General features: G+C 49.2%; 1 protein-coding gene across 3 annotated transcripts; it reads left to right on the top strand.

Moving 5' to 3' along the window:
• Positions 1-24,974, top strand: Slc37a2 (solute carrier family 37 member 2). Of its 3 annotated transcripts, XM_051197088.1 has the most exons (19): positions 1-505; positions 13,795-13,876; positions 14,336-14,429; positions 14,540-14,618; positions 15,896-16,031; positions 16,427-16,503; positions 17,184-17,350; positions 17,835-17,872; positions 18,153-18,305; positions 18,631-18,721; positions 20,065-20,127; positions 20,469-20,554; positions 21,183-21,231; positions 21,390-21,463; positions 21,699-21,777; positions 21,903-22,000; positions 22,221-22,285; positions 22,491-22,546; positions 23,970-24,974. In XM_051197088.1, the coding sequence occupies exons 1-18, from the start codon at positions 447-449 to the stop codon at positions 22,519-22,521; spliced, it is 1,521 nt and encodes a 506-aa protein (XP_051053045.1). In that variant the 5' UTR covers positions 1-446; the 3' UTR covers positions 22,522-22,546; positions 23,970-24,974. The 3 variants fall into 3 exon arrangements, with proteins under 3 accessions (XP_051053045.1, XP_051053048.1, XP_051053047.1); XM_051197091.1 differs by lacking the exon at positions 13,795-13,876; XM_051197090.1 differs by lacking the exon at positions 22,491-22,546.
• Positions 24,975-25,302: the final 328 nt, after the last annotated feature.

The following is a 25,302-nucleotide window of genomic DNA, read 5'->3' as shown; positions in this document are numbered from 1 at the left end:
ACAGAGCGCCGGATTTGTACTATGTCACCGCACAGCACCACTCAAGACAGGTAGCACTGCAGACAGGACGTCACACAGAGTTGATGACTTGTAGGACTGCTGTTTTCAGTTCCCTATCCTCCGTGAGTAGTGAAACGGAAAAGCACAGACCAGAAAGAGGAGCCCCAGGAAACTCGGACTGTCGATCCCTGAAGCGGAGAGAAAGTTCGAGAAAACAGGTGGTAGTGCACAGAAAACAGTTTTTAGTGAACGCAGAGGGATAGCAGGGGTTTGCACTCAGCACGACCCAGAAGGAATGGAGGTCAGGTGCAAGGGGCGGGGGCTCTGGCCACGGGCCTGGCTGGGGCGGGCCAGCCGGCGGGGCATTTAAACCACAGTCGACCGCCGCGGGGACGCGCGCCAGCTGTGTCCTCCGTCGTCCCAGCTCCGGGTACTGGCCTCGCAAGATGCGGTCTTCCCTGGCTCCGGGAGTCTGGTTCCTCCGTGCCTTCTCTAGGGACAGCTGGTGAGCAAAGCTGGGGAGGGAGGCTGCTGGGACGCTCAGAGGCGCACTCAGTGACTGAGGTCTCTGCTTGTTCCTGGGGTGGGGGAGGGGGATTCTAGCTCTCTCTGACAGGGGCTCCCTTCAGTGGTGCAGGCATAGGTTAAAAACACAGACCTATTAATTCCATATTAGCTAGAACTAATGTATGACCCTTGTGAAGAACAAGCTGCTAGGAGTCTTCATCCTCTCCGGTTTACCACCCATATCTGCAAACACAGATGTAATAGGCAGGTACCTATAGAGTACCTCCAACTCTTACCTGAGCACTTAAGGGATCTGGACTTCCCTGTGTGGAACCCAGGCCAGGGAGTAGTAGAATGTAGAGTTGGCCAGGGAGCTTAGGTCCTATTTTAGTTTATTTATTGGATTAGGTAAAAGAAGCCAGAAATCACTGGTTCTGGGAACCTTCTTGGGGGACACTGGTTAGGGCAGGTCTCTGGGAATAGAGCGGCAGCTGCCCCCAACACTGGGTGGTCACCCTTAAAAGCATGAGCTGGCTTTCATAGTAGTTGTTCCCATGACCACAAGGTCACCCATCTGCTGGAAGGAAAGGCTTCAGCCACTCTCCAGAGCATTTGGAGCAATGGGTTTGCTCTGGACGGCAGAGGGTGGGGGAGTAAGGGGGGAGGTGGGGGATTTAAAATATTTTATTAGTTGCCAGCATTTAAAACTATAAAACTTAACAAAATGGTCAGCTGCTGGCTTCTTTTGAAAAACAAATGAGACAGCATTGCCAAAACTAAATTCTCAAATTAAACTCAGGGTCACCTTTAGATTGGGCAGATCAATTTAGAGAGTGATCCATTTGGCCTGGTTTGGTTTTGTTTTTCAAGACAGGTTTTCTTGTGTAGCCTGGCTCTGTAGACCAGGCTGGCATCGAACTCATAGAAATCTGTGTGCCTCTGCCTGGGTTTAAAGGCCTGCGTCACCACTGCCTGTCTGGCAGTTGGCCCGAGCAGTTGGCCTGGTCTTAAAAGTGTTTGATTTCCAGCCCTGTCAATCAGGCTAGTCATCACATACAATATCCTTGAGATGGTTTATCTGGTCCTTTTTAAATTTGGAACTATTAAACAGTTTTGTGTTTTCAAAAAGATATAAGATGACTCTGATAATGGTGTTAACATGAGCGTGTGTTAGAGAGTGGCTCTCCCTCATAATGAAGGAACTAGAAGATGTCATAATTGGGTGGGAAGATAATTCAGAGGGGGAGTGGAGCGTTACTATTTAATGGACATGGATAGCAGCCATGGGTGCACAATGTGAATATGCTTGCTCCTGACTTTAAATTTAAAGGTGATTGAAATATACTTTTTATGCTATTTATATTTTACCACAGTTTTAAAAGCATAATACACATAAACTCATTTATACATTAAGACTCTTGACAGTATCTCACAAGTGGACGTATTTTACAAGACTTCAGAGAATAAAAAAGCTCAATGTCAAGAAAAACTCAAATCAGGATAAATGATGAATCAAATTCAGATAACCTAGAGCGTGTCCTCTCTTCAATACATCAGTTTTCTCTATAGACTCCATTTCAACTTTTTTAATATCTAAGAAAAGAAAATTTGATCACAATAAAGTGGGTCTCCTTAGATTTAATCTGATTGTTTGCCTGTGTACAGCAAAATCATTAATTAACCAGGTAGGCGATGCTAAATTTGTGTTGCTAGAAGTTTTCATAAGGAACTTAAAAAACAAATAATTTAAGTATGTGTGTGTGTGTGTGTGTGTGTTTTCCCTTTGGTGGGTAGTGCATGTGTGTCCCTGTGGAGGTCAGGGATCAACCTCAGGTGTCCTTCAGGAGCTGTCCCATCCTAGCACTCAGCTCTGTGGAGCTTTAAGTCACTCTAACCTGTCTCTGCCTTCCCAGCTCTGAGCACAGATGAACCACCACCATGCAGGACCTGTAATATAGGTGCTGAGGAGAAAGCTCAGTTTGTGCAACAAGCACTTTGCTGGCTGAGCCATCGCTCCAGTCTTTCAAGGGAGTCGTGCATTGTTACTGTTTTTTTTTTTAATAGTCATTTTACTATTTATTTCCTTGAGATGTCAGGAATGTTTTCTACCAGATTTTACCTGCTGTAGTTATATAGATTTGAGCAGGTCCCTCTTTTGCTAGGTCCCCTAATATCCTAAGGCAAAAGACCCAAAAAACTGAGTGACTTTATTTTCTACCTGTAAGACCAGGAACTCAGAAAACCACTTTCCTTGGGAGTGCTCTATTGGTATTGACTCCATGCAGTAAGCCTCAGTTCCTTCAAAGGGGCTGACACCATTAGTATTTAATAGCTGTCCTCCCAACTCCTGGAGTACAATCAGTCGAAGTGAGGGAGGAGCGATAATGTGAAGAAAGGAGTCAAGACCATGATGGGGAAACCCACAGAATCAGCTGATCCAAGCTAGTGAGAGATCACTGACTCAGGTCTGGCAAATGGGGAACCTGCATAAGACCAAACTAGATTCCCTTAATATAGGTGGCAATGGTGTGACTGGGACAAAATATGGGGCCAATGGCAGTGGGTCCAAGGTCTAACTCTAAAGCACAAGCTAACTTAGTGGAGCCTATTCTATATGGAGAGATGCCTTGCTCAGACTACACACAAGGGGTGGAGGGGGAAGTGCCTTGGTCCTGCCTTGATCAGATGATGGGACAGACTTAGTAGGCATTACCCTGTCTGAAGAGCAGATTTGCGGGGGGGGGGGAGTGGTGGAATACAGGTAGCAGGAGAAGAGGAGGGAGGGGTAACTGGGATTGGAATGTAAAAAATACATTAATAAATTTTTAAAATGGAAAAAAAAATAGCCATCCTTGTCAAATACAATATCCAGCCAAGGCCTTAGTTATATAACCAGCTCTTCTAAATCTGTTCTTCTTAAAAAGAGAGATTCTTATGGAAGTTTTACAAATAGCCATATCAGCCTGTAAGACTCAGAAGTTTTTGCATTTCAGTTTATAAAGAATACAATGCCTGCTGGGCAATGATGGCACATGCCTTTAATTCCAGCACATGGAAGGCCGAGGCAGGTGGATCACTGTGAGTTCGAGGCCAGCCTGGTCTACAGAGTGAGTTCCAGCACAGGCTCCAAAGCTATCCAGAGAAATCCTGTCTCAAAAAACCAAACAAACAAACACAAACAAACAAAACAAAAAGTGCCTATTACATTGCTATGGGTTATGGATCACTTAAGAGGAAAGAAAAAGGTCTTTCTTATACAGGCATCCTGAAAATGGAGCACTATAATAACATTTCAAGCATAAGTGACAATAACTAGCAGTTCACTTGCTCCTGTGTTATTAGTGCTGGTCCTCCACATCTTGGCTTAGCAGTCGCTGGAACTCAGCTTCCTCTTATACAAGTCTTCTAACTATCCTCTACTGTGCACTTAATATTGTTCAGGTGCACTTAATATTTCTCAGCTTATAAAAATGAACAAACACTATTTTTAGAGAGATCCAACACAAGCTTTCTGAGATGAGCTGGAAAGATGGCTCATCCACTATGAGCAGTGGCTACTCTGGCAGAGGACCCAGGATCTATTCCCAGCACCCACATGGCAGCTCACACTTCAATTCCAGGGGATCTGATGCCTTGTGGCCTCCCTGGGAACCAGACATGCACACAAACATAGATACAGGCAAACACTCATACACATAAAATAAAAATAAATACATTCTTAAAGAAAATTGAGATTCATTCACATAATATACCAAGAGTACAATCAAACAAAAAAGAGTAAGTTTGAAGTAGGTCCCTATGCATCTGATAAAGGTAAAGACCAATAGCCTGGATGATGCTATATTTCAAATTAAAGAAATAGAGTTGTAGCTTGTGCAACTCTGCACGCTGCCATCAGACAAAGTAACATCATGGTCAGTGAAAATGTGGCTGGGCCTGTAATTCTCTGCTACTCAGGAAGCTGAGACAGGAAGATTGGGAGTTCAACCTGAGCAAGTAGAAGGACCCTGTCTCAATATATAAAGGCTAAGCATGTAACTTATTGATAGAGCACTTGTCTAGCACATACAAGGCCCTAGGTTCAATCTCCAAATATGAAAAAAGCAGGGCGGGGGACAGAGAAGGCATCTAGAAATCTGAGTAACTTCTCATACAGAAATTTCTGAACTATTTTGTACAAATAACAGCATTTTATGTGTATGTTCAATGTAGAGAAGACTGATTATCTCTTCTGAGATCCTGGGGATTCTAACACTAATTGATGAATATTGGTATGCCAAGCCTTACTAGTTTCAGGCTTCTCTTTTTAAAAGGTAAAAGACCAAATCTGAGTGGTTTTCCAGGAACCTGATTTTCAGACTTCTGTGAGACAAGTCATCAAACCTGAGCCTGCTTTGGCAAGATCTTAACACACTAATTGCTTCTTTTCAGAATTGTTACTTGAACCTACTACAGTCCCGGGCAAATCACACATCCATGGACAAACACATCTCATAACCATGTGTTGCAAATGCTCTACCGCCTACCTACATCCTCAGCCCAAAGTAGCACACATCAGGGAAAACAAGGGGTGAATGGTGGTAAAGAATCTGTCACACACCAGCCCCTCAGCACAGGAGTGCATACAACACAGTCTTCTACACACGCATCACTTGTACCCTTTGTTTTAAAAATAAGCTCTCTAGCACACACCGGCCTTGAGCTGCTTATATAGCCAAGGGTGACCATGAGTTTCTGTTCCTACTGCCTTTCTCTACTTAAAGCCAGGATTACACGTGTATTCTGCCACTTCTGGTGTTATGTGGTACTAGGGATGGAAGCCCAGGGCCTTGTGTATGCTAGGCAAGCACTCTTCCAACTGATCTAAATCCTCAGTCCCACTTGCACACTTCTTAGAGTGTGACTCTAGCTGCCATATTCTCCAAAATTCTAACATCTCCAATGTTCAAGACATACAAGGGTAGGAGTCCTCTTGCCACTCTATGCTTTGAGTCATGGACTTTTTGGAGCCTCTGTTTGGAACCTCCTCTATTAGGAGGCTCTAGACAGTGTGTCTGGTAGCTCATGCAAACATTCTTGGCTTCTGTGGTTGATGGAGGATCCTTAATAGATGCTCTCTTCCATCTTTCCTAAAGAGTATGAACTTATATGCTCCCCCAAGAACCAAAGTACAGTTCTGCTAAAAAGACATTGTACTGAACTCTGGGGCTCACAGAGAAATGAAGACATCGTCTTACCTTCTTGGAGTTAAAGGTAGATCTGAAGAGGTGCTATGTACATAGCTGTTACCAATCTTATTTTTATCTTGTTTTATTCATTTGTTTGTGTAGCCATAAGGTTGGAACCCAGGGCCTTGTACATGCCAGGCAAGTTCTCTGCTACTGACTGAGCTACGACCCCACTCCCAAGTTAACTTTAGTAGTAATGCTGCATGCACTGAGTGTCAGAGGGTGATGTTCGTATGTTCTGTGCCTTTTAGAAATCAGTTAGAATTAATGTTGAAAAAAACTGCCTCCTGAAGTGTGTCTGATACATGAAGCTTTAGAGATTAGAGGTAGACATGGCTTGGCATGTAAGAAGCATGCAATAATGGTGGCTCTTTCTGTCATTGTTACTGGTAATCATTACAGATGGATGTTAATCCAATGCCCATTTCCTGTGCTAAACAAAATAGAAGTTGAGGTGGAGCCAACAGGGTAAGGATGTATAGTGTGAAAGAAAATTAGAAAGGAACTCTGTCATACGCTGCTTTCACATGGCTCTAAGCAGAACATCAAAACAGACTGAGGATAACTCCTCGCCTATGAAATAAGGATAACAGCAGTACGTACTCCTAAGACCACTATGAGGTTGAAATGGGGAGTATTTGGATGGGTGCCTTGCTTGTGTTCAGCACAGAAGCCTCACCACTGACTGTCATCATTCCATAAGCTTTCTATTCTACTTTGTACCAGGTATCATTAATTTGTCTTTTTTTTTTTTTAATGAACGGTTAGTTTCCCCATGGGACATAATGCTGAAATGAGACTCAGAAAAGCATGTAGCTTATCAAGCATGGTATTGCTGGCAAATGACTGCATTGGAGTTAGATCTGAGTTAATCTGGCTCCTAAGCCTTTGGTCTTGCCCACTGTACTCCTGATGATCATATGGGTAGAAAATAGAAATTGCACTGTCATTTGACTTTAGACAAACCACTTAATCTCTATGAGGCTATGTTTTCTTAACTATACAAGGAAAATGACCGTACTTATATTTCAGGGTATTGGGATTAAATGAGAAACTTGATTTCTACATTTACTTAGTTCTTTAACAAACATACATACATACATACATACATACATACATACATACATACATACATATGCCAGTTTGTGGTGGTGCATACCTTTAATCCCAGCACTCAGGAGGCAGAGGCAGGCAGATCTCTGTGAGTTAGAGGCCAGCCTGATCTATCTACAAAGCAAGTTCTAGGAAAGCCAGTGCTGTTGTTACACAGAGAAACCCTGTCTCGTAAAACAAAACAAAAATTTAATTGAAATAGAATTATTATTTCCCTTCCTCCAGCTCCTTCCAGCTACCCTTCCTCAAATCCCTCCCATGCACCCCACTCAAGTTGACAGCCTCTTTATCTTTACAATATTTGTGTAAATGGAAAGCTTCGTAAATCACTTAGGCTAGTGTGTTCGGGATTTGCTAGGCAGTTGCAATGTCTCTTGTAGAAGATCTTCTCCCAAGGTGACTCTTGACTCAGTGGATCTGGCAGGCTGTCTGTGGACAGATATGGTACTCCAGACAACAGGAACATAGCATGCAAGTGAGCAGCCCCCGGAGTGGGGCTGTGGGCAGGTGGCACCAGGTGTGTGGAGGCCATCAGAGTCTATGGAGTTTCCACCCAGTGGGTGTTACTCCACCCCCGTAAGGACTGAGGAGAAGAAACTCAGGACCTGGAGGAGGGAGCAGGGTGACACAGCAGCTGGATGAGCAGGAATGGGTGTGGAAGGGAGATAGCTTCCACAAGAGGAGCAGGAGCTGCTGACTCCCACACTGTTTGTGTTTTCCCCATACCTTAATCTTCCCATGGAAGCAGGACAAGGAAAAGGCTGGCCGCTGGTTCTGTGCTGTGAGAAAGAGAGAGCAGAGAAACCTTCAAACATTCACCGAGAGATCCTGGCCTTGTCAGACGCACCCACTGCATTTGTCAGCCCTAGTGGCAATCCTGTGTGGCCGTTCATTCTTTTATTTTAGAAATAAAACTGAGATTTGACAGGTTAAGCAAGTTGCTCAAAGACTGACAGTAAATTAGTAGAACCAGAAATGAAGGCTCAGCTTCACTTGGCTTAAGTCTGATGTCCTTTTCCCTATTCTATAGCCCGAGGGTGGGAATCAGATCTGAGTACCAGATGGTTCCCATCTCTCATCTTATTTTCCTGGTTCCTGCAAAGACACGCTTGAGAAGGGCAGCAGACCAAACTGCTTCCTGAGAGCTGTGACAGCCGGGCTGCAGGGCCCTGAAAACCAGGGATGCAGGGGGATGCTGGAGTCTAATCCCTTTTTCTGTCACCCAGCATGTGACTCCGAGGCCCCTCCCCCACATCTTTATTATTGCAGCTACTTTCTGGGCTTCCCCTTTTCTCCCTGTTTCCCCTTTCCCTCCTTAAAGGACAGACCTATGTGCCCAACCCCCATGGTGGTGAGGGGTGCTGTCTGCTCAATCAGTGTGGACTGTTCTAGGAGGCAGCAACTGGCTTAGCGTTGTCTGTGTAGTTTGTGGAGATTTTTCTCAGTCAAGCTGTACCCAGTACTGAGGTCAGAGTCAGGCAGTCCCAAGGTAACACCAGCACAAGCTGCCTTGGGTCAGCAAACAGTGACATGAACCCCATGTTTCTGGTCCCATTCTAGCTGGGATTGAGTGCTAGATCAGAGAGATCCAGTGGACATAATAAGGCTGGGTCCCAAGATCCTTCCCAGAGAAGAAACCACTGTCTAGTAGCCACAGAACTCAGAACATTCTAGATGAAATTCATGGTTAAGGCGATGATCTTTTTTTAGGAAAGAGGAAATACATATTTGGGGAGAAGGCCAACTAGGGGAACCCCAAATGCTCAGAAAGAATGATTGGACAGAGCTATAAGCTGTAGCACAAGGTGTCCCTTAGGCAAACAGGATAGTTAAAAAGGGAGCAAGTTTGTGGGCTTTAGAAGAGCTGTCCCATAGGGGTAGAGCCCTGAAGCCTCTCAGAGGCCTCTGCCATCTGATTGTCACTAAGTTGATGTGTGTGTGTGTGTGTGTGTGTGTGTGTGTGTGTGTGTGTGTTGGGGAGGGGGGGGGTTCTGTTATCACAACTTCTCAAATCTCCAACGTAAGCTGTGGGTCTCCAGTTCTGCATGCTCAGGAGACTGTGAGGGTGAAGCTAGGGCCAGGCCTCCTGAGGGTTCTGCAGGGAAGGCCATCCTCCTACTTCCCTGGGCAGGACAACAGCTATGTGGTCATGGGCACACAACATCCCTGTTGCATGTGCAGCCTTTGTTTTGAAGAGTGGGGCGTTCACCTGTTAGCTAACCAAGCCCTAGGCCATTTCTGTCTTTTAGAACAGAACCAGCTAGAGGAGGAAGACAAGAGGTGTGGGATCCATGGGCCTGATCCCTGCCCCAAGAACGCTTTCTCCTCAGAGGCCTTCCCAGCCTGACCTGGCTCTGCTGTCTCTTGTACACTGCAGGCATGACTCCAGGACTCTGCCCTTGGGTATCTGTTCTTAGCTGGCCCTTCCCCACTGGGATATCTCCCAGTGTTGGTGGAGGGCTTGGTAGAGGGTGAAGGTGGTGGCACTGTCCGCATTGACCCTGGTCTGGTTGTTACTGAACTCAGCCCTCTATCCTTTTCAGAACTGCTGACCCCAGAACAGGCACACCCAAGAACGGGTCACCAGGTTCATTTCCTCAGGGGAAGTGCCAAGGTCACCTGCAGCCACATCCCAATGTTGGTGTTTGAGGTTATCCTAGGTTGAAGCAGTGGAGGTGATCAATGACGGAGTTTAAACCCCGTCGTCTCTAAGGCATGGTCATGGCTGTAGAGTAGAGGAGGAGGCAACGAGCAGGGTGACTGAGGAACTGGGCCTGTTTCCACCTCTCCAGAGATCAGGCTGCTCTTGGGGTTTGATTGGCTCCTTATGGTGAGGAGGGTACTTAAGGGTGGTGTTTGCTCATTATCTATTGCTACTTTGGGACACATCGTTCCCTGTTCCTAGCCCAGAATCATTCTTGGTTGATAAAGTCTTAATGAAGTTGATAAAGTTATTATCGAGGCCCTGGGAAAGAATGAGTTGGGTTGTCAGCTAATAGCTAAGAGATAGCTGATCCCTCTCTATCTGACTTGGTTATTCAGTAACCACCATCTGGTAGGAGAGGTGGGACTCTAAGAAGTACCACCCCTTGCTACAAAAAGCCTGGGGGGGGGCATGTGGAGTGGTCTGGGGGACTTCTCCCACATGTTTCCGGACTCCCTGCCCTGCCCAGCTCTGCACCACAGCAGCCATCTCTTGCCTCATGACTCTGCAAGTCTGTTCCCTGCTCCCTGTGGGGCGCCTTGGTTCCTCAGGGAAGGGCTAATGAGAAGTGAAACCTGCAGGTCCTGCCCTGACTGGAGTCCTCAGCTGTCAGGCCTGTGAGTAAGCTTGAGTTGCAGCCTCAGTCTATCCCCACCCTTGACCCTACCCCCATGTTCCTGGGCCCCTTTGAATGACAGCCCTTGGGGCCCTTTTCATGAACACCTGAAAGGAGCCTGGCTAGTAGGAGGCCTGGCTCCAAGTAGGCTGGGGCCCAGCTAGTGTTGTGACTTGGAGCTTAACCTTCTACCCTTTAGGGCCAGGCAGGAAGTCCCAGAGGAAACAAGTGTCAGGCTAACAACCACATAGCACAGTCAAGGAACCCTGGCTCTCAAAGGTTCTGTCCATCCTGCTGACTTTGGGTTCAGGTTTTTTTTTTTTTTTTTTTTTTTTTTTTGGAGGTTGGGATCTAGGTTGGGCATGCCCTGGCAGGTCTGGAAAAAAAAAATATCACAGATCAGAAAGCCAGTGTGGACTGGCTGGTCCTCCTGTCTGCTCCAGGAAAACCTCAGCTACCTAGAGTCTCTTTCCTGTATGGTTGCAGGCTGTCTCCCATCCACCCCAAACAAGGCAGGGCACTATCATCCCCAGGTCTCAAGAGGAGGGGTTGCTGGCCTCCTAATTCCTGCCAGGCAAATAAAGGCCCCGAAACCCTCTTGTACTGGCAGCAAGAGCTGCTTCTGGTCCTTCCGGCTTCTTCATGTGCTAATCTGAAACAGTCCCAGCCATTTTTAAGGGTCAGCTTAAAGGAATGCTGTAAGATCTGTAACAAACGTCTGTCAGTAGTTCTATGAACGAGGTGGAAAAAGTACTTCTCAGAGAAGATAATAAGTATGGGGAATAAAACGTCTTTCGCTTGGTTCTAAGTCCTTACTTTTTGTCCCTGTAGACAGGAACTTGAAATCTAGGGCATCCTCTGGGGCTGCCATGAACCCTGAAGTGGCCGGCAGGATGGAAAGACACAGGGACTGGCACCCCCTTGCAGTGAGAAAGCCGACGGGGGGGCTTCTCCCCGATTTCTCCTGGCTCATCTCCACAGCACCCTTGCCCAGGAGAGAGAGCCCAGCCCTTCTGATGGCTTCTAGTCGTTAAGAGATAGCCCACAGGGCCCTACCTGGCCTAGGCCCTACCTCGTCCGGCCACTTCTGTGCTTGGCTCAATCTCCCCTTCCTGATATCCTAAGCCAAGCAGCGTTCCCAAGCCGGCACTGTTATTTCACTCCTCTGTGCCCTCCCTGGTGCTTGTTTCCCAGCCCTGGTTGACTCAACTCCTTTTCCTGACACCACTTCCATCCCATTGGGCTTGGTGCCCCCTCTGTGTTCCCTTGTCTCACAAGGCTTCCTGCTTTTATGGCATAGTCACCCCAGTTCTCTGTACTTGTCCCCTCCCCACCCCCCAACTAACCTGTGAGCCCCAGAAGGCAGGATCTTCCTTCCCATTTCTCTTGCAATTGTAACATCCCCGGTGTGGCGCCTGTGACATGGTAGGCACATGCATGGATGCAAAAGCAGCCTTGTTTTTCCCAACAATGTCAGGATGTTAGGTTTGGGCATAAGTGTGCCTGTTCTCTGCAACGGTTTTTCCTACCCATAGTTGGGAGGGATGGAACTCTGGATGAAATGGGGCATGGAGCAGAAAAGGATGAACACCTGGGAGAAAGCCAGGTGAAGATGGGCTGGACCTTCCTTCCTGGGAAGCGCCTGGTGTGTGGAGTAGCATGGAAGTTGGGAGGAGAAGGATTTGAACAGCTGGGTTAACCCTGTAGTCCCTCTTTGGTTCTGTCTACCTCACAAGGCATCTGGAAGATCTGCTGAGGTATAGCCTGCCTTACCAGGTAACATTGCTGGGCTCTCAGGAGATACAGTGGGACTTGAGTCCCTAAAGGTCTTTCAGAACCAGAAAGGATCTGATATGTTGTGACTGTGGTCACACATCCTGGCAAGGACCCTGACACCTCTATGTGGTCAGCCAAGATAATGGTCGCAGAAGCTGAGCTATGTGGCACTTAAAGGTGACACCACAGGTACCCAGGGACTAGAATGAGAGTGACCTGGGTAGGGCTGATGCTGTCATCCATGTCCAATTGAAGAAGCCAGAAGCAGAAGGCTTACCTGGCAAGTGGGAGGTGTCACTCAAAGGAGTCTGCTTTTCCCTGGATTAGGCAATAGCCCAGTTAACTATAGGGTTGCAGTTCCTGTCCATCTATTGCTCTTTGCCTAGGCTAGCTGGGTCCTCTCTATATAAAGTTTCTCAGACAATTCTAGAAATCCCCGAACTGGGAATCAGCTATATGGCAGTTGGTAGACCTGGGAAACTTGGTGTTGTCAAGCTTTTTGTTGTCAGTCACTGGAACAGGCAGGCATCTTGGGTAGGCTTGGCTTCCTTGGAGTCCTTAGAAGACCTGTGTGATTGACACGGGTGCCTTGGAAACAAGTAACCAAGGAACTGCTTTGATATTGGGTCTCATTATGTAGCCCAGGCTAGCCTCAGGTTCTCAATCCTCCTGCCTCAGCCTCCTGAGTGCTGGAACAACAGGTGTGCACCACCATCCAAAGTTTAGAAGAAAAAAAATACAGGGCTGGGAGAGACTAGAAACTGATGCCCAGATAGGAAATTAAAGTCCAGGGCGAAATGAGACAGAGATCAATAACTCAACTCCATTAAGGCTCTGCAGAAACACCTTTTGTTTCACAAGAGGTGGCCTGCATTGCTTAATGCTTCAGGGAAGTGAGTTCAGAATTTGGGGGGCAGATTACCAGATAGGGCAGGGTGAGCATCCAGTGTCTGCCTTAGGCCCATGGAGCCAAGGGAGGAGAGGGCGCCAAGGCCTGCTCACATTTCTCCTAGACCCTTCTCTTTCATGAGCAGAGGCACTGAAACTTCTAATGCCTGACATTTCCTTCCAGGCTGGTTTGTTGGTGGGTTGAAACTCCAGGCCTCGAGCACACTAATCACATGTCCTGCCAAACTGTACCCTCAGCCCCATTCTGAGGTCTATTTTCCATATACCTCCTGGTTCCTGGTCGCTGATTCAGCTCAGCTGATGCCTTGCTGGGGAAACGGTGACTCAGGGGGCCCCTGCAGGCTCCTGCCTGGACCCTTGGGTGAGGTGAAGTGGGTATGGTGCAGTGGAAAGTTTGAGACTCTTGACTAGACTGTTCTTTCCATCTGGCCAGCACATGAGATAAGAAGTAGGGCAGGGAGGGCACACGGGGTATGTGAGCCACAGAGGAAATCATCTTTCTGTGCAGTGGAATTGACGAGCCAGGGACCATGAGGCAGAAGAATCAGGTTTTGTCACCAGCTGTCCTAGCTGAGTCATCTCTTCCTATAGTCTGAAATAAATCTGCTGTCTCCTAAGCACAAGGGGAATATGGACCTCACTCTATAGACAGACCTTCTCCCTTTAACTCCATTCCATGACCACCATTTCTGACATTTAGAAAATGATTCTGATTTTCTGTGGCCATAGCTATTCCACATATCCAGACACAGAGACAGTCTTGCCTCAGTGAAACCCTAGAAGTGTTAAGGGTTTGGAAGAAGGTGACTGGAGAAGGTGCTCCTAAATACTCGCCCTAGGAATGTGGGTCTAGAAGAGAGCCTGGAGCCACAATGTTGGTGCTGAGGCCTTGGGCATGCTGTGGCTGGGCCTCTGCACTCTGCTGCTCCTCTCTCTTCCAGGTTCCGTGGCTTCATCCTGCTGCTCACCTTCCTCATTTATGCCTGTTATCACATGTCCAGAAAGCCCATCAGCATCGTTAAGGTGAGACTGGTTGCTAAGGGACAACACAGGACATGTTGGGCCTGGCAGACGTGTGCTGCAATGGGATGCTCTAGACCTCAGATGGTCACCTTCCAAATTCCTTTACCCTGGTCACTGGGACTGCTCCTTCCACCTGGCAGACACCCATTGTCGGTGGTTCTTTCCTACAACCCTCCTGTAATGTTCTCCTACACAATCCCTTTGAGTTTACCTTCCAGACAGCACTGTTGTTTGGTGTTGGTGAGCTAAGAAGGCAGAGGCTTCAGGCTCTGGATTCCATTCATGAGCGCTTTATGGCCACCTACCCCTGCTGGAGGAGGTGCTGGCAGGAGGGAGTGTAGACTGTGGTGGGCAGCAATGGTGCTTGTGATTGAGCAGCAGGCTCCTTGCTCCTCTCTGGGCTGAACGGGATCCAGGGGATGATGTGACCCTTGACCCATGTATGCCATTGCCTTCCAGAGCCGCCTGCACCAGAACTGCTCAGAGCTGGTGAGACCCGATAATGACACCCACGATCTCAATGACACCACATGGTGCAGCTGGAGTCCATTTGGTAAGAACAGGGTGCATCACTATTCGCTATTCCCCAATCCCTCCTGGAGAAAGGGGCTCCTGTGGGGGCAGCCAGCCAACCAATTTTGTGTCTTTCCCATCTGCTTTCAGACAAAGATGACTACAAAGAGTTACTGGGAGCTGTGGACAATGCCTTCCTAGTGGCTTATGCCATTGGCATGTTTATCAGGTAAGAGAAAGGCAGAGGCTGTGCCCATCAGGGCTGGGGGTGGGGTAGATGCTTCATTAATGCTGTTTCTCCTGACTGACCTGGGGCTGCAGGCTACGACAAGGAAGCTGATAGTGCCTAGGTATGGGCATGAGGCCAAGGCCCCACCCAGGCCATTAGCCCATGGCCTGCCTCCTTTTTTCACTGTGGTCACCACACTGTCCCTCCTGCCTGCTGTTGGTGGACAGGAAGCGTTGGTGGGTGTGGACCTGGGTCCTCTAAGCTCTGAACAAGTAGATTCCAAAGGACAGCCTACCCAGTGATGTCAAAATTGTATAACCAGCGTGGGTCTCACCTAGCCAGCTCAGAGCTTGCTGCCAGGTTTCACAGATAGACAAGGCAGGGTGTGGCCCTGAAGGAGCTCACAGACTAGTAGAAAGACCCTTATCTTAGCAGCTAATTGAAAATTGTCGATGTGTTGGGTAATCAGGTAGCGCAAGCTGGGATTGAAGACAAGGGGTTAAGAAAGGCATTACAGATGACCCCTAAATGTGCAGAACCCCGAGCATGGCGGCAGGGAAGGACATCTGGGCTGGAGGTACAGGTGAACACAGGCCAGGAAGGAACAGCTAGGTGCAGGTGGAACCTTCCCAGGGTTACCAGCAGGAGATCTGTGAGGGATGCAACAGCAGGAGGCAGGGCTAAAGGGTAAGGCCACTTGCAGAAGGTCTGCTCCAGGCTGTGGAAAGGGAGAACCACCGGAGGAGTTTAGCGAGGTGTGAGGGAGAAACTGACTAAGGCCTGGGTGGACAGGACAGGGCACAGCAAGGTTATAAGTCAGTGTGACAGCTGCCTACACTGCTGAACTTGGGGGCAGCTGGTGTTTCAGAGGCTTCTATGATGAAAGGGGGAGGGAGGACTTAGAATTTAGAGTGTTGCGTTTCCATTGCTTTAGGGACACCCAAGTAATGCTACCCAAAAGGCAATCTGAATATGACCCACACACATGAAGGGACACATGGGAACCAAACACAAACAGTAAGGGAAGTGCTGGAAGGGGAAAAAGTGACAAGGAGGGGTCAGCCAGCAGAGAGGGACATGGACAGCTGAATCGTCAAAGTAGTGTCAGATAAAGCAGAGGAGCCCAGAAAGTGAGGACTAGGGTCAGTCTTCAGATGCAGTGGGACACAGGCCATCACTGGTCACCATGGCCACAGTGGCTTCAGCAATATGATGGGGGGGGGGGAGTGGTAAAATAGACATAGCAGTAACCTGGAGTTCACCCGTCCTTTCTCCAGTGGGATCTTTGGGGAGCGGCTGCCCCTCCGTTACTACCTTTCAGCTGGCATGGTGCTCAGCGGCCTGTTCACCTCCCTCTTTGGCCTGGGGTACTTCTGGAATATCCACATGCTCTGGTACTTTGTGCTTATCCAGGTATGGGTCTGACTTGCACTTGGGTCTTCGCTCCCCTCAAAGAGAAGTCCCCTGAGGTCCCTGGCCATTCCCAGGTCAGAGTAGACAGGGACTCGGGTCCCAGGTTCCTTCTGTCATCCAGTCAGGGCCCTGTTCCCGCAAAGTCACACATGACTGGCTCATTAAGCCTGCCTGGGGTGCTGTGCTGAAGCTGCTTCAGATGCATGAGAAGTCTGGTCTCAGCTCACGTGACCTTGAGCTAGGAGAAGCCAGTTCACGGCTGTGTGTGTGGATGTGCAAGTGAGGGAAAGGGCTGGCTTTGCAGTGTAGGGTGTGGAGAGCTCCTCACTCATGGCAACTGAACCTCTGCCCAGGGTGCTTGAGCTCACTTTCACCTTCCCTTCCTCCTCCTACAGATCTGCAACGGACTTGTTCAGACCACAGGCTGGCCATCTGTGGTGACCTGTGTGGGCAACTGGTTTGGAAAGGGGAAGTGAGTGTGACTGGGGCAGGGGTGGGAAGGGTAGGCTTGGGAAGTGGGGAGGGGGTGTCTGGCGTACTTTCAGGAGAAAAGATTAGAGAATGTGTTCTCACTGGATCTCACCCTCTGAGAAGAAACAGCTCTGGGGCTAAAAGGGCAGTGCTGTTTTTCTCACCTGCTTTCTCACCTGTATTTGAATTTTTTGATTGACCGTAAAAGGGCCCCACAACTGTTTTTCTCGGACTGGCTTTGGTCTGAGCTATTCAGTTCTTTGCTATGGGGGCTGCCCCCAAACAGTGTGCATGGCATCCCCCCACTACCTGCCAGTAGCAAAACTCAAGTCATGGCCACTGAAAATCTTCAGATGTTTCCAGATGTCCCCCGAGGGGCAGAATCACCCCTAGTTGAAGACTACTGTTTCAGAGTGATATTGATGGGGGTCAAGAGAAAAGAAGGTTCATGATTTCCTTTCCCCCATGGTCAAAGTTCCCATTTGTGCTTGCCCAGGGGGCTAGCTGAAGCAGCCGACCTCCGAGCAGTACTGCCACCAGCTTGACAGCAGCCCGAAGCTTTCTCTGCTCTGCCTTTAGGGTCTCTGTGAATCTCAGTTGTGTGAACACCCTGGAGGCTGGAGGCAGCCAGCCTTTTGAGCTTGGCTGGATGGGTTATTTTCTTCCTTCTCTTCTCTTCAGACGGGGATTCATCATGGGCATCTGGAATTCCCACACTTCTGTGGGCAACATTCTGGGCTCCCTGATCGCTGGAGTCTGGGTGAACCAGCAATGGGGCCTGTCATTTATCGTGCCCGGCATTATCACTGCTGTCATGGGCATCGTTACTTTCCTCTTTCTTATTGAATGTGAGTGGACCCTTCCCACCCCTATTCCCTAAGGTATATTTACGGGAGGAAGCAGCTGGGAATCTGGTGAGCATTGCTGTTCAGGCTACTGGGTGACTAGCTCTGTGACTCTGAAACTGTTTTTATTTATTTATTTAATCTGTAATTTAATCTGGCAGTAGTAAGAGGGACAATGTAGGTAAATGTTTTGTCTGTAGTGGGCGCTCTGCTAAAGGGCTGTGCCTCCTACATTCAGAGTACTACTGTTTTTCCCCATTCTAGGCAGCCCTGAGTTGGCAGGGCCAGGTATATTGCTACTAGCCCAAGAGCAGTCATGACACAGTTCCTAAAAGAGGCAGGCTGACCTAGAAAACCTGCTCCTTTGATGCTAGGGCCATGGAATGTGTAGGGCTAGCTCTGCACTAGCTTACACCCACTGTAAAGTGAGGGTCTAACCTATTGGCAAACTTCTCAGAAAGATATTTGTTGCCCCCCCCCGCCCCAGATCCAGAAGATGTGGACTGCACCCCGCCTCAGCACCATGTGAGTATACCATCCCAGCCTAGCCCTGCCCTCCTAACAAGAACTGACCATGGGAGGGCCAGAAGTTGGAGGAGAGAGCTGTGGCCCTCTAGTGACTGTGCAGGCTGTGTTAGGTCCTTGGGTTAACTGCCCCACAACTTGATGGGTCTGCCAGCCCAAGACAGAAACATACACCTTCCCCCAGCATGGGCAGCCCCTCCTCTCACCTGAGCCATCCTTCCCATTAGACAAGGTTGGCACATGGCCCTTCCCTCAAGAAGGGATCTTCTCCTTTGCTCAGAGTGACCTGGAGAAGGAACGAGACAACCCCGAGGATCCTGTGAATGATCCCTATTCCCGTAGGGACAGTAACGTGGACATTGTAGCCAGCTCTTCCAAGGAGCAGGGCTCTGAGCCTGCAGCCATCAGTTTTCTGGGGGCACTCAAAATTCCGGTGAGATGCTTGTGGAACAAAGGGAAGAGAATCTCTCTAGAGTCTTCCATTAAATGCTAGGGGAAGGCATGTGTGGGTGGCAGGTGGTTTCAAGGATTTCCATACAGATTGTGGGATGGCTTTACGGGAAGAGCAGTATGGGAGGGTTGCCTTGACACGGCATGAAGCCTCAGACACATTGCTGCCTTTAGGATGGGGTGTACATTTGTTGCTTTGTATGGGAGTGATGGTAGTCATGGGGTAGTGCTATACCACCCGTGGGACCTTCACTGAACCAGCGATCTCTTGAGTTCCTTGCCATTATGCCCTCTCTTGTGCTGCCCAGGGCGTAATCGAGTTCTCGTTATGTCTGCTATTTGCCAAGTTGGTCAGCTACACCTTCCTCTACTGGCTGCCCTTGTACATCTTCAATGTGGGTGAGTCCAAGGGGAAGAAGAGCTTGGAAAAAGGGTCTTGGCTGGTGCGGGGAAAACTCCATACTTGGGTTTGGTTCAGGTACACAACCCAAGAAAGGCTGGGCCTCCCTTAGGCAGAGAGATTTGCTTGGCTACTTCAGTAAGTAGGATGCTGAGCCCCATGCACTATCTCCAACCACCTGTGCCCTGGAGCTGAGTTGGGCCTTAGGAGCACAAAGCTCTGTCCTGCAATCCTCTTTTCTCCAGTCTGTGTGTGGGCTGCTTGGCCAAAGATGGGCAGCAGTCTGCCTTGAACACCAACTCAAGGAAGAGGCTGTATGAGCTTTCCTACTCCAAGGCCTCCAAGGCTCTCCTTCCAAGGGTCATCATGAGAGTGATGTCTTTGTACTGGGGTCTTCTGGACTACACTGTGGGAGCTTCCCCAATGCAGTGGCTGCTCTCAGTGCCCCTACCCAAGGATGTAAAGATGAGAGGGATCACTCTTGTGGTTGGAAGGGCTGTTTGAGTCCCACCTGCTCAGAGTCTCTGTTTTGCCATTGATGGAGTAACACACCAAAAAGCAGCATGTTCTGCTTTCCTGACCCCCAGAATTCAGAGAGTCCCACTCCTTATCTAGGACCTTTCATCCAGGGCTGTTTCACTCTTTCCAAACTCTGAAAAAGAACAATGGCTCTCCTGTCCCCCACACATTTACTCTGAATGAGAGACCAGGAAACCATGGGGATTAGTCACTGACAGATCTTGAACTTTAGCTTGCCCCATAGCTCTGCATGGGGGTGGGGGTGGAGCTTCTCTCTGATACTGGCAAAGTACTAGGGCAGTTTTGTAGGCATTGTGACCCTTTGTCTTGTGGCTTTGATGCTGACTTCTGAGTATGAATCGGCCTTCTAGATGTTCCCCTTGTCTAAACCCAGGGTCCCCATCTTCCTGTTGTGGCTGTAGGAATTAGCACAGACCTAAGATGGTCTGTTTAGGAAGAGCCCTTATGGAGCTTTCTTCTAGGTTATGAGTGGGTTAAAGAAATGGCTGATTGGGATGAAGTTCAGGCAGACCCCTACACTCCAGGAGAAAGAGCTGGAGGCACACCGGCATTGTGAGAGACACCTTGCTCTGAAAGGTCTAGGCCATCGTTCAGGGAAAAAGAGTGTATTTTAGGGCTTAGAGCCCAAAGGACTATATCCCAAGCTAGAGCAAACTCACCCTATGGTCCTGGCCAATCATTCCCTCAGCTTCTTCCTTGGGCTGGACCAATGTCTCACAGGAACTTTTCCAGCTGTGACATTCAGGAGCTTTGCTCCAAGCCTCCCAGAGTATCTGATCATATTTTCTTGTGTTTTCCACAGCTCACTTTAGTGCCAAGGAGGCTGGGGACCTATCCACACTCTTCGATGTTGGTGGCATCATAGGTGAGGCTCTGTCCTTTTGTTCTGGCGGGCTGTCTTCCTGCTTGCTTCTATGTAGAGGTGCAGAAAGAAGGAACGGCAGGCCATGATCTGGACAGTGGCTCCAGAGAAAAAAGGCTCCTGGTGTAACCTCATTTCTGCTCCTGCGAGGCGTGGTGGGCCTAAGACGGATGGTCCTTGTGCTTTGGTTCCTTGGAGTGACAGGTGCAGGGGAGGGCTGCAGAGGGAGATGGTCTTTCTTGGGACTAGGCCAGCATGGGGAGGGTGACGGGGCAAAACTGGGCAGCAGATGAGGAACGGCATGCTTGTGTCAGGGGCAGTGTGTGAGTGAGCATGTGTTACAGGTGGCATCATGGCGGGGCTCATCAGTGACTACACCAATGGCAGGGCCACCACTTGCTGCATCATGCTGATTTTGGCTGCTCCCATGGTATGCATCATCTCAGAGCCCATATGCTTGTGATCATGTGTCTGGGGCCTCATACCTGTGTGTCCATCTGTCCATTTGCAGACGTAGCTGTCTCTTTGTACATTGTATGTGTATGTGTATTCCTGAGTACATTCTCTCTCTCTCTCTCTCTCTCTCTCTCTCTCTCTCTCTCTGTGTGTGTGTGTGTGTGTGTGTGTGTTCCTGAACACATGTGGAAAAAGAGAAGTGAGAGTCATCAGAGGACCAGGTCCTGTGAAAAGAGGGTCACCAGCTGCTACATGTTTTAACCAAGGAACAATAGAGAGGTTGAGTACAGACACAAGAGAAGACTGGGGGGAAGGGGAACTAGAGAGCTATACCTAGTGGTACATGCCTATAGTCCCAACACTTGGGAGTAGAGGCAGGGGAATCAGGAGTTCAAGGTCTTCTTCAGCTACACAGTGAGTTTAGGACAGCCTGTGTTGCATGACATTCACCTAAAAAAGGGGGGGGGGAGATAGAGATTACCATGGTTGACAAAGACTTGAGAAGTCTGTAAGGCAGGTAGAACAAGAGATAAGTGGCATCGCAGACTCTGGTCTAGCCGAGCAAAAGGAAGCAGGCATTGACTGTCTCCTCCCTCTTTTAGATGTTCCTGTACAACTACATTGGCCAGAATGGAATAGCCAGCTCCATAGGTGAGGAGGTGGTGTGTATCCTGGTCACTAGACAGGCTCTTCCTGGGAAGCTCCATAAAGCGGGTGTGGGGATAGGGCCAGGGAGTGTTGCTTGCTCTGGACATGGAGCTGCACACAGCCCCTCATCTCTAAGAATACCACCTCTGCTGTCTTCCCAGTGATGTTGATTATCTGTGGGGTCCTGGTCAATGGCCCGTATGCACTGATCACCACAGCAGTCTCTGCTGACCTGGTAAGTGGACCATTCCTGGGTACCAAGCTGGTCTGAGGGCTTGATTAGAGGTTCTGTCTACAAGTCCAGTTCCCCTTCTCCCTTTCCCATCTGTTGTCCTGCAGAACCCCATGGGCTCTTTCCTTGCTACCTCAGGCCCCCATCACTACCCTCCTCAAGTTAGCTTTCCCCCAGCGCTACTTTATCCAGTGGTTTTGCTCAGCTTGGGCTGTCCCACCCTACTCTGTCTCCACAGGGCACACATGAGAGCCTGAAGGGTAACGCCAAGGCCCTCTCCACTGTCACAGCCATCATTGACGGCACCGGCTCCATAGGTCTGTTACTGGTTTTGGCTCCTGGCAGCTGAACCCCAGCCTTGTCTTGGGTGGACCCCTAGGTGCACTGCCCACGGTGGTCAGGGAAGGTATGCTTCCTGCTTTCATGAGACTGTTGTGTACAGGTGCTGCCCTGGGCCCCCTGCTGGCTGGCCTGATTTCCCCTACTGGCTGGAACAATGTCTTCTACATGCTCATCTCTGCCGACATCCTGGCCTGCTTGGTAAGAGTCCCTGGGGTACATAGATGGCTACAGGGGAATGCTTTCTGTCTACAGACTGGAACTCTGGGATGAAACATTAGGGGTCTGGGTTGGTGAGCAAGAGCAGCTGCCCTTTGCTCGGAATGTCTTCCTGTGGGAACACTGCTTTTCTCAGTCACCTGTCCCATAGATCAGCTGAGCCTGGAAGATCATGGTGTCTTCCCTTCCCTCTGTGCCACAGCTCCTCTGCAGGTTGGTGTACAAGGAGATCCTGGCCTGGAAGATGTCCCGGAGCAGAAGCAGCGGGTGAGTTCCCTGGCAGTGTAAGCCCTGCTCCTAGCCTGGCTTCTGGGACTCTTCCCAGTGCTCTGTACTCTGTACTCTGTCTGTGCTGGTCCATTCTGGGCCTCAGGAACATCGAAGCAGCTCTTGCCCCTTGGTGTGCCATTGGACCCCCATGCCACCCCAGACCTGCTAACCTTTCCTCTGTTGTCCCCGTGTGTCTCCATAGCTCTAATCTGGCCCTAACCCACCCGCGATAGTATTTTCCTCAAGTCCCATGCGTTTGTGAGTATTTTCTTCAAGTCTGACTAATACATCATCGGAATGTGGGCTGCATGTGAATCCTCTCTCCTAAGTGTGATTCCCCCGCCTCAGCTTTCTCTGTTTCCTTGGGAGCCATACCTGGAGATTCCAGCTAGTCAGCCTGGTGCTTGGGAAGTATTCCTCAGGGGGTCTGAGATGCTACAGAGGGATTTGGGCACACCTGTGGGGCAAAGGGGGCAGAGATACAGAATCCTTTCTTCTCTGAACTGAGGCTGAGCTGCAGGTGCCTCCTAAACATCAGCAATCAAAGTTACCTGCCCCCTCTGCCTGGGGTGTGTGGGGAAAAGGCAACTATGAAATCAAAGCCTCTGGAACAAATTGCAATCAAAGTGACTAGTCCGGTGTGGTTTCTGCCTGGTGTCCAGTGGTGGTGGTATGGAAAGTGCCTAGGTCAGTGACTGAGTTGGCAGTTGGCCAGGGGCTAGGGTGCTGGTGATTGGGAGACTGTCCCTGGGGCCTTTCTGGCTCTTCTTCTAGCAGAAGTATCTTATTAAGAAGGAGCCGGTGAAACCTGGACCTGGGCTGGATGGTAAATGTGAAGAACCACCTCCTGGGGTCCTGGTAACCTACACAGTGTCTGGGGAAATACCTCCACTTTAAGAAGGCACCATACAAAGAGAAAAGCTGGCAGTAGGAAGCAGTATTAAAGTGGAGACATTTGTGGGGTCTATCCTGCTGTGCCCTGCCCCGGAGGAGGGGGACAGGGACCGGACAGTGGTTTACCTCCTTTTACCTCCATTCTCTGGGCTAGGCTTGAAAAGGGTCCTGGAAAAGGAAGAAAAGCAGAGATAGAGTTTGTGTGTTGGGGGGAGTATGTAATGAGCTGGGATGGAGGCCAGCCTTGGGCGCTGTGGCTCATCTCAGCCACCTTGAAAGTCAGGCATTCTCATTTGAAGTGAGGGGCCAGTCCTGGCAGAACCAAAAACTGAACCTAGGTTTGTGGGGATAGCTGGCATTTCTGGGCACTGCAGCTCTCTCAGGCTGGCTTTCTGGAAGGCCCATTAAGAAATGGACAGAGATTCACTGGAGCAGGGAGTGCTCTAGGCTGAGAACCGGAAGCCCCTGGACATTCTTGGTTTCTATGCACACTCACTTCTAGACCTTGGCAAGTACCTCAGTCTCTACATCATTGGACATAAAGGGGATGCTTCCCTCAAATGCCTGCCAGGGCTGGTCTGAGGCTCCCTGAGAAAGTGGCTTACCTGGTTTGATGCTTGGTAACAGGGCCACATGTGGCAGAAACACTTTGTGTGCCATACTTTCTGGCTTGTTAGAGCCTGCTCACCACGAAGTAAAAAGGAATCCTAATTACGGTCATGAAAGGCAGAAGCTTGTTAAGTTGTGGCTTACTTTCTCTTTCATGTCATCTTTCCTGTTCTTGCAGATATAAACAAATATGAGGCCTCAATTGGAAGCAACAGCATGGAGGGTCTCTACTGGGTACCCAAGGTGCTCCCCAGGAGCAAGAGAATGGAAACTTCCATCATAAGGTGAGACAAAGCCTCCTGATTCAACCAGTTCAGCCCAAACCCACCCTGCCACTAAGGGTACAGAAGACTACGAGCACCAAGCATGGAAAAATGGAAGTCTTCATGACCTGAGCTCTGGGAGCTGCAACCATAAGGGATGGGGCTGAAAGCAGGAGGCAAGACACGTTCACACTCTTGCTTGTTTGGATTCCAAGCACGGACCAAGTCCTAGAAAAGGTGCATGTCTCCTCCCCATGTTAAATTGTAACCTCTTTAATTGGTCTGTACCTATGGGGGCATCTCACCCTGTTTCAAAGGTGCTGGACCTCTCACTGTCCCTTTGTCCATAAACTAGTCTGTATGTGTTTCCCCAAGTAGGCCCCTCATATCTACCCTCCATTGGCCCTGTTGGTAACTCAGCCACTTTGAAGCATTTGCACTGCTCCTGCAGAGCCAAAGCTAGAGTGGACAGAATGTAGGGGGAACTCACTCTGCTCCTGAGCAAACCCATCTACAGAGTCCTTCGCCTCAGCCTGAAGATGCCACAGTGGGTGAAGACATTTGGGTCAGTGCTGTGAAGACTAAGGGGTGAAAACACCAGGGTGTGTTAAGCACCGGGCGCTCACTGCATGGCAGCTCCCCTGTAGGAATGAATAAGAAAATGGATATGAAAATGACTTGGCACCAAGCATAGGTGTCAGGGTTAGCAAGAAAGGAGTGTACCGCTTGGTTTATTCAGGTAACTGCTACATAACAGTTGCTTGGAGCCATCTTGCAGCCACCGTCTTGCCTGGTGTTCTGATGCACATGCTCCTCCCACTCTGAGTCCTTGATCATGACATGCATGCCAGGCTGACTCCTGGCATTTCCACCTGACCTCTCAGCTGCCCATCGGCACCAATACAGATTTGTTTTGCCAACTGTGCCTGTGCTTATCCTTGGTGCAGCCTGGCACAGCAGCAGCTGTGGGGCTCATGGGGGGGGCAGTGAAGAAATGTCACAGGACCAAAGAGATCGGTGTTCTGGGGCTGTGACAGCTAGCATTCCCAGAAGGCATATTCACGACACTGGTGACACATATGATACAGCAGGAGCCTAGACCCCCAGGGATACAAGATACAGTCATTCATTGCATTTACTAGGATCCTGGGTTGGTCAGTGCGTTAGCTGGACACATTGGCCTCAGCAGTAAAATATAAAGCTCATATGCCTGACCCTCACTTTGATTCTGCAGGAAGCAGTCAATCA

This window comes from Phodopus roborovskii, unplaced genomic scaffold (genome assembly GCF_943737965.1).
Source record: "Phodopus roborovskii unplaced genomic scaffold, PHOROB, whole genome shotgun sequence".
Lineage (NCBI taxonomy): Eukaryota > Metazoa > Chordata > Mammalia > Rodentia > Cricetidae > Phodopus > Phodopus roborovskii.
Note: the sequence above shows the minus strand (reverse complement) of the source record. Positions and strands in the feature narration are given on the sequence as shown.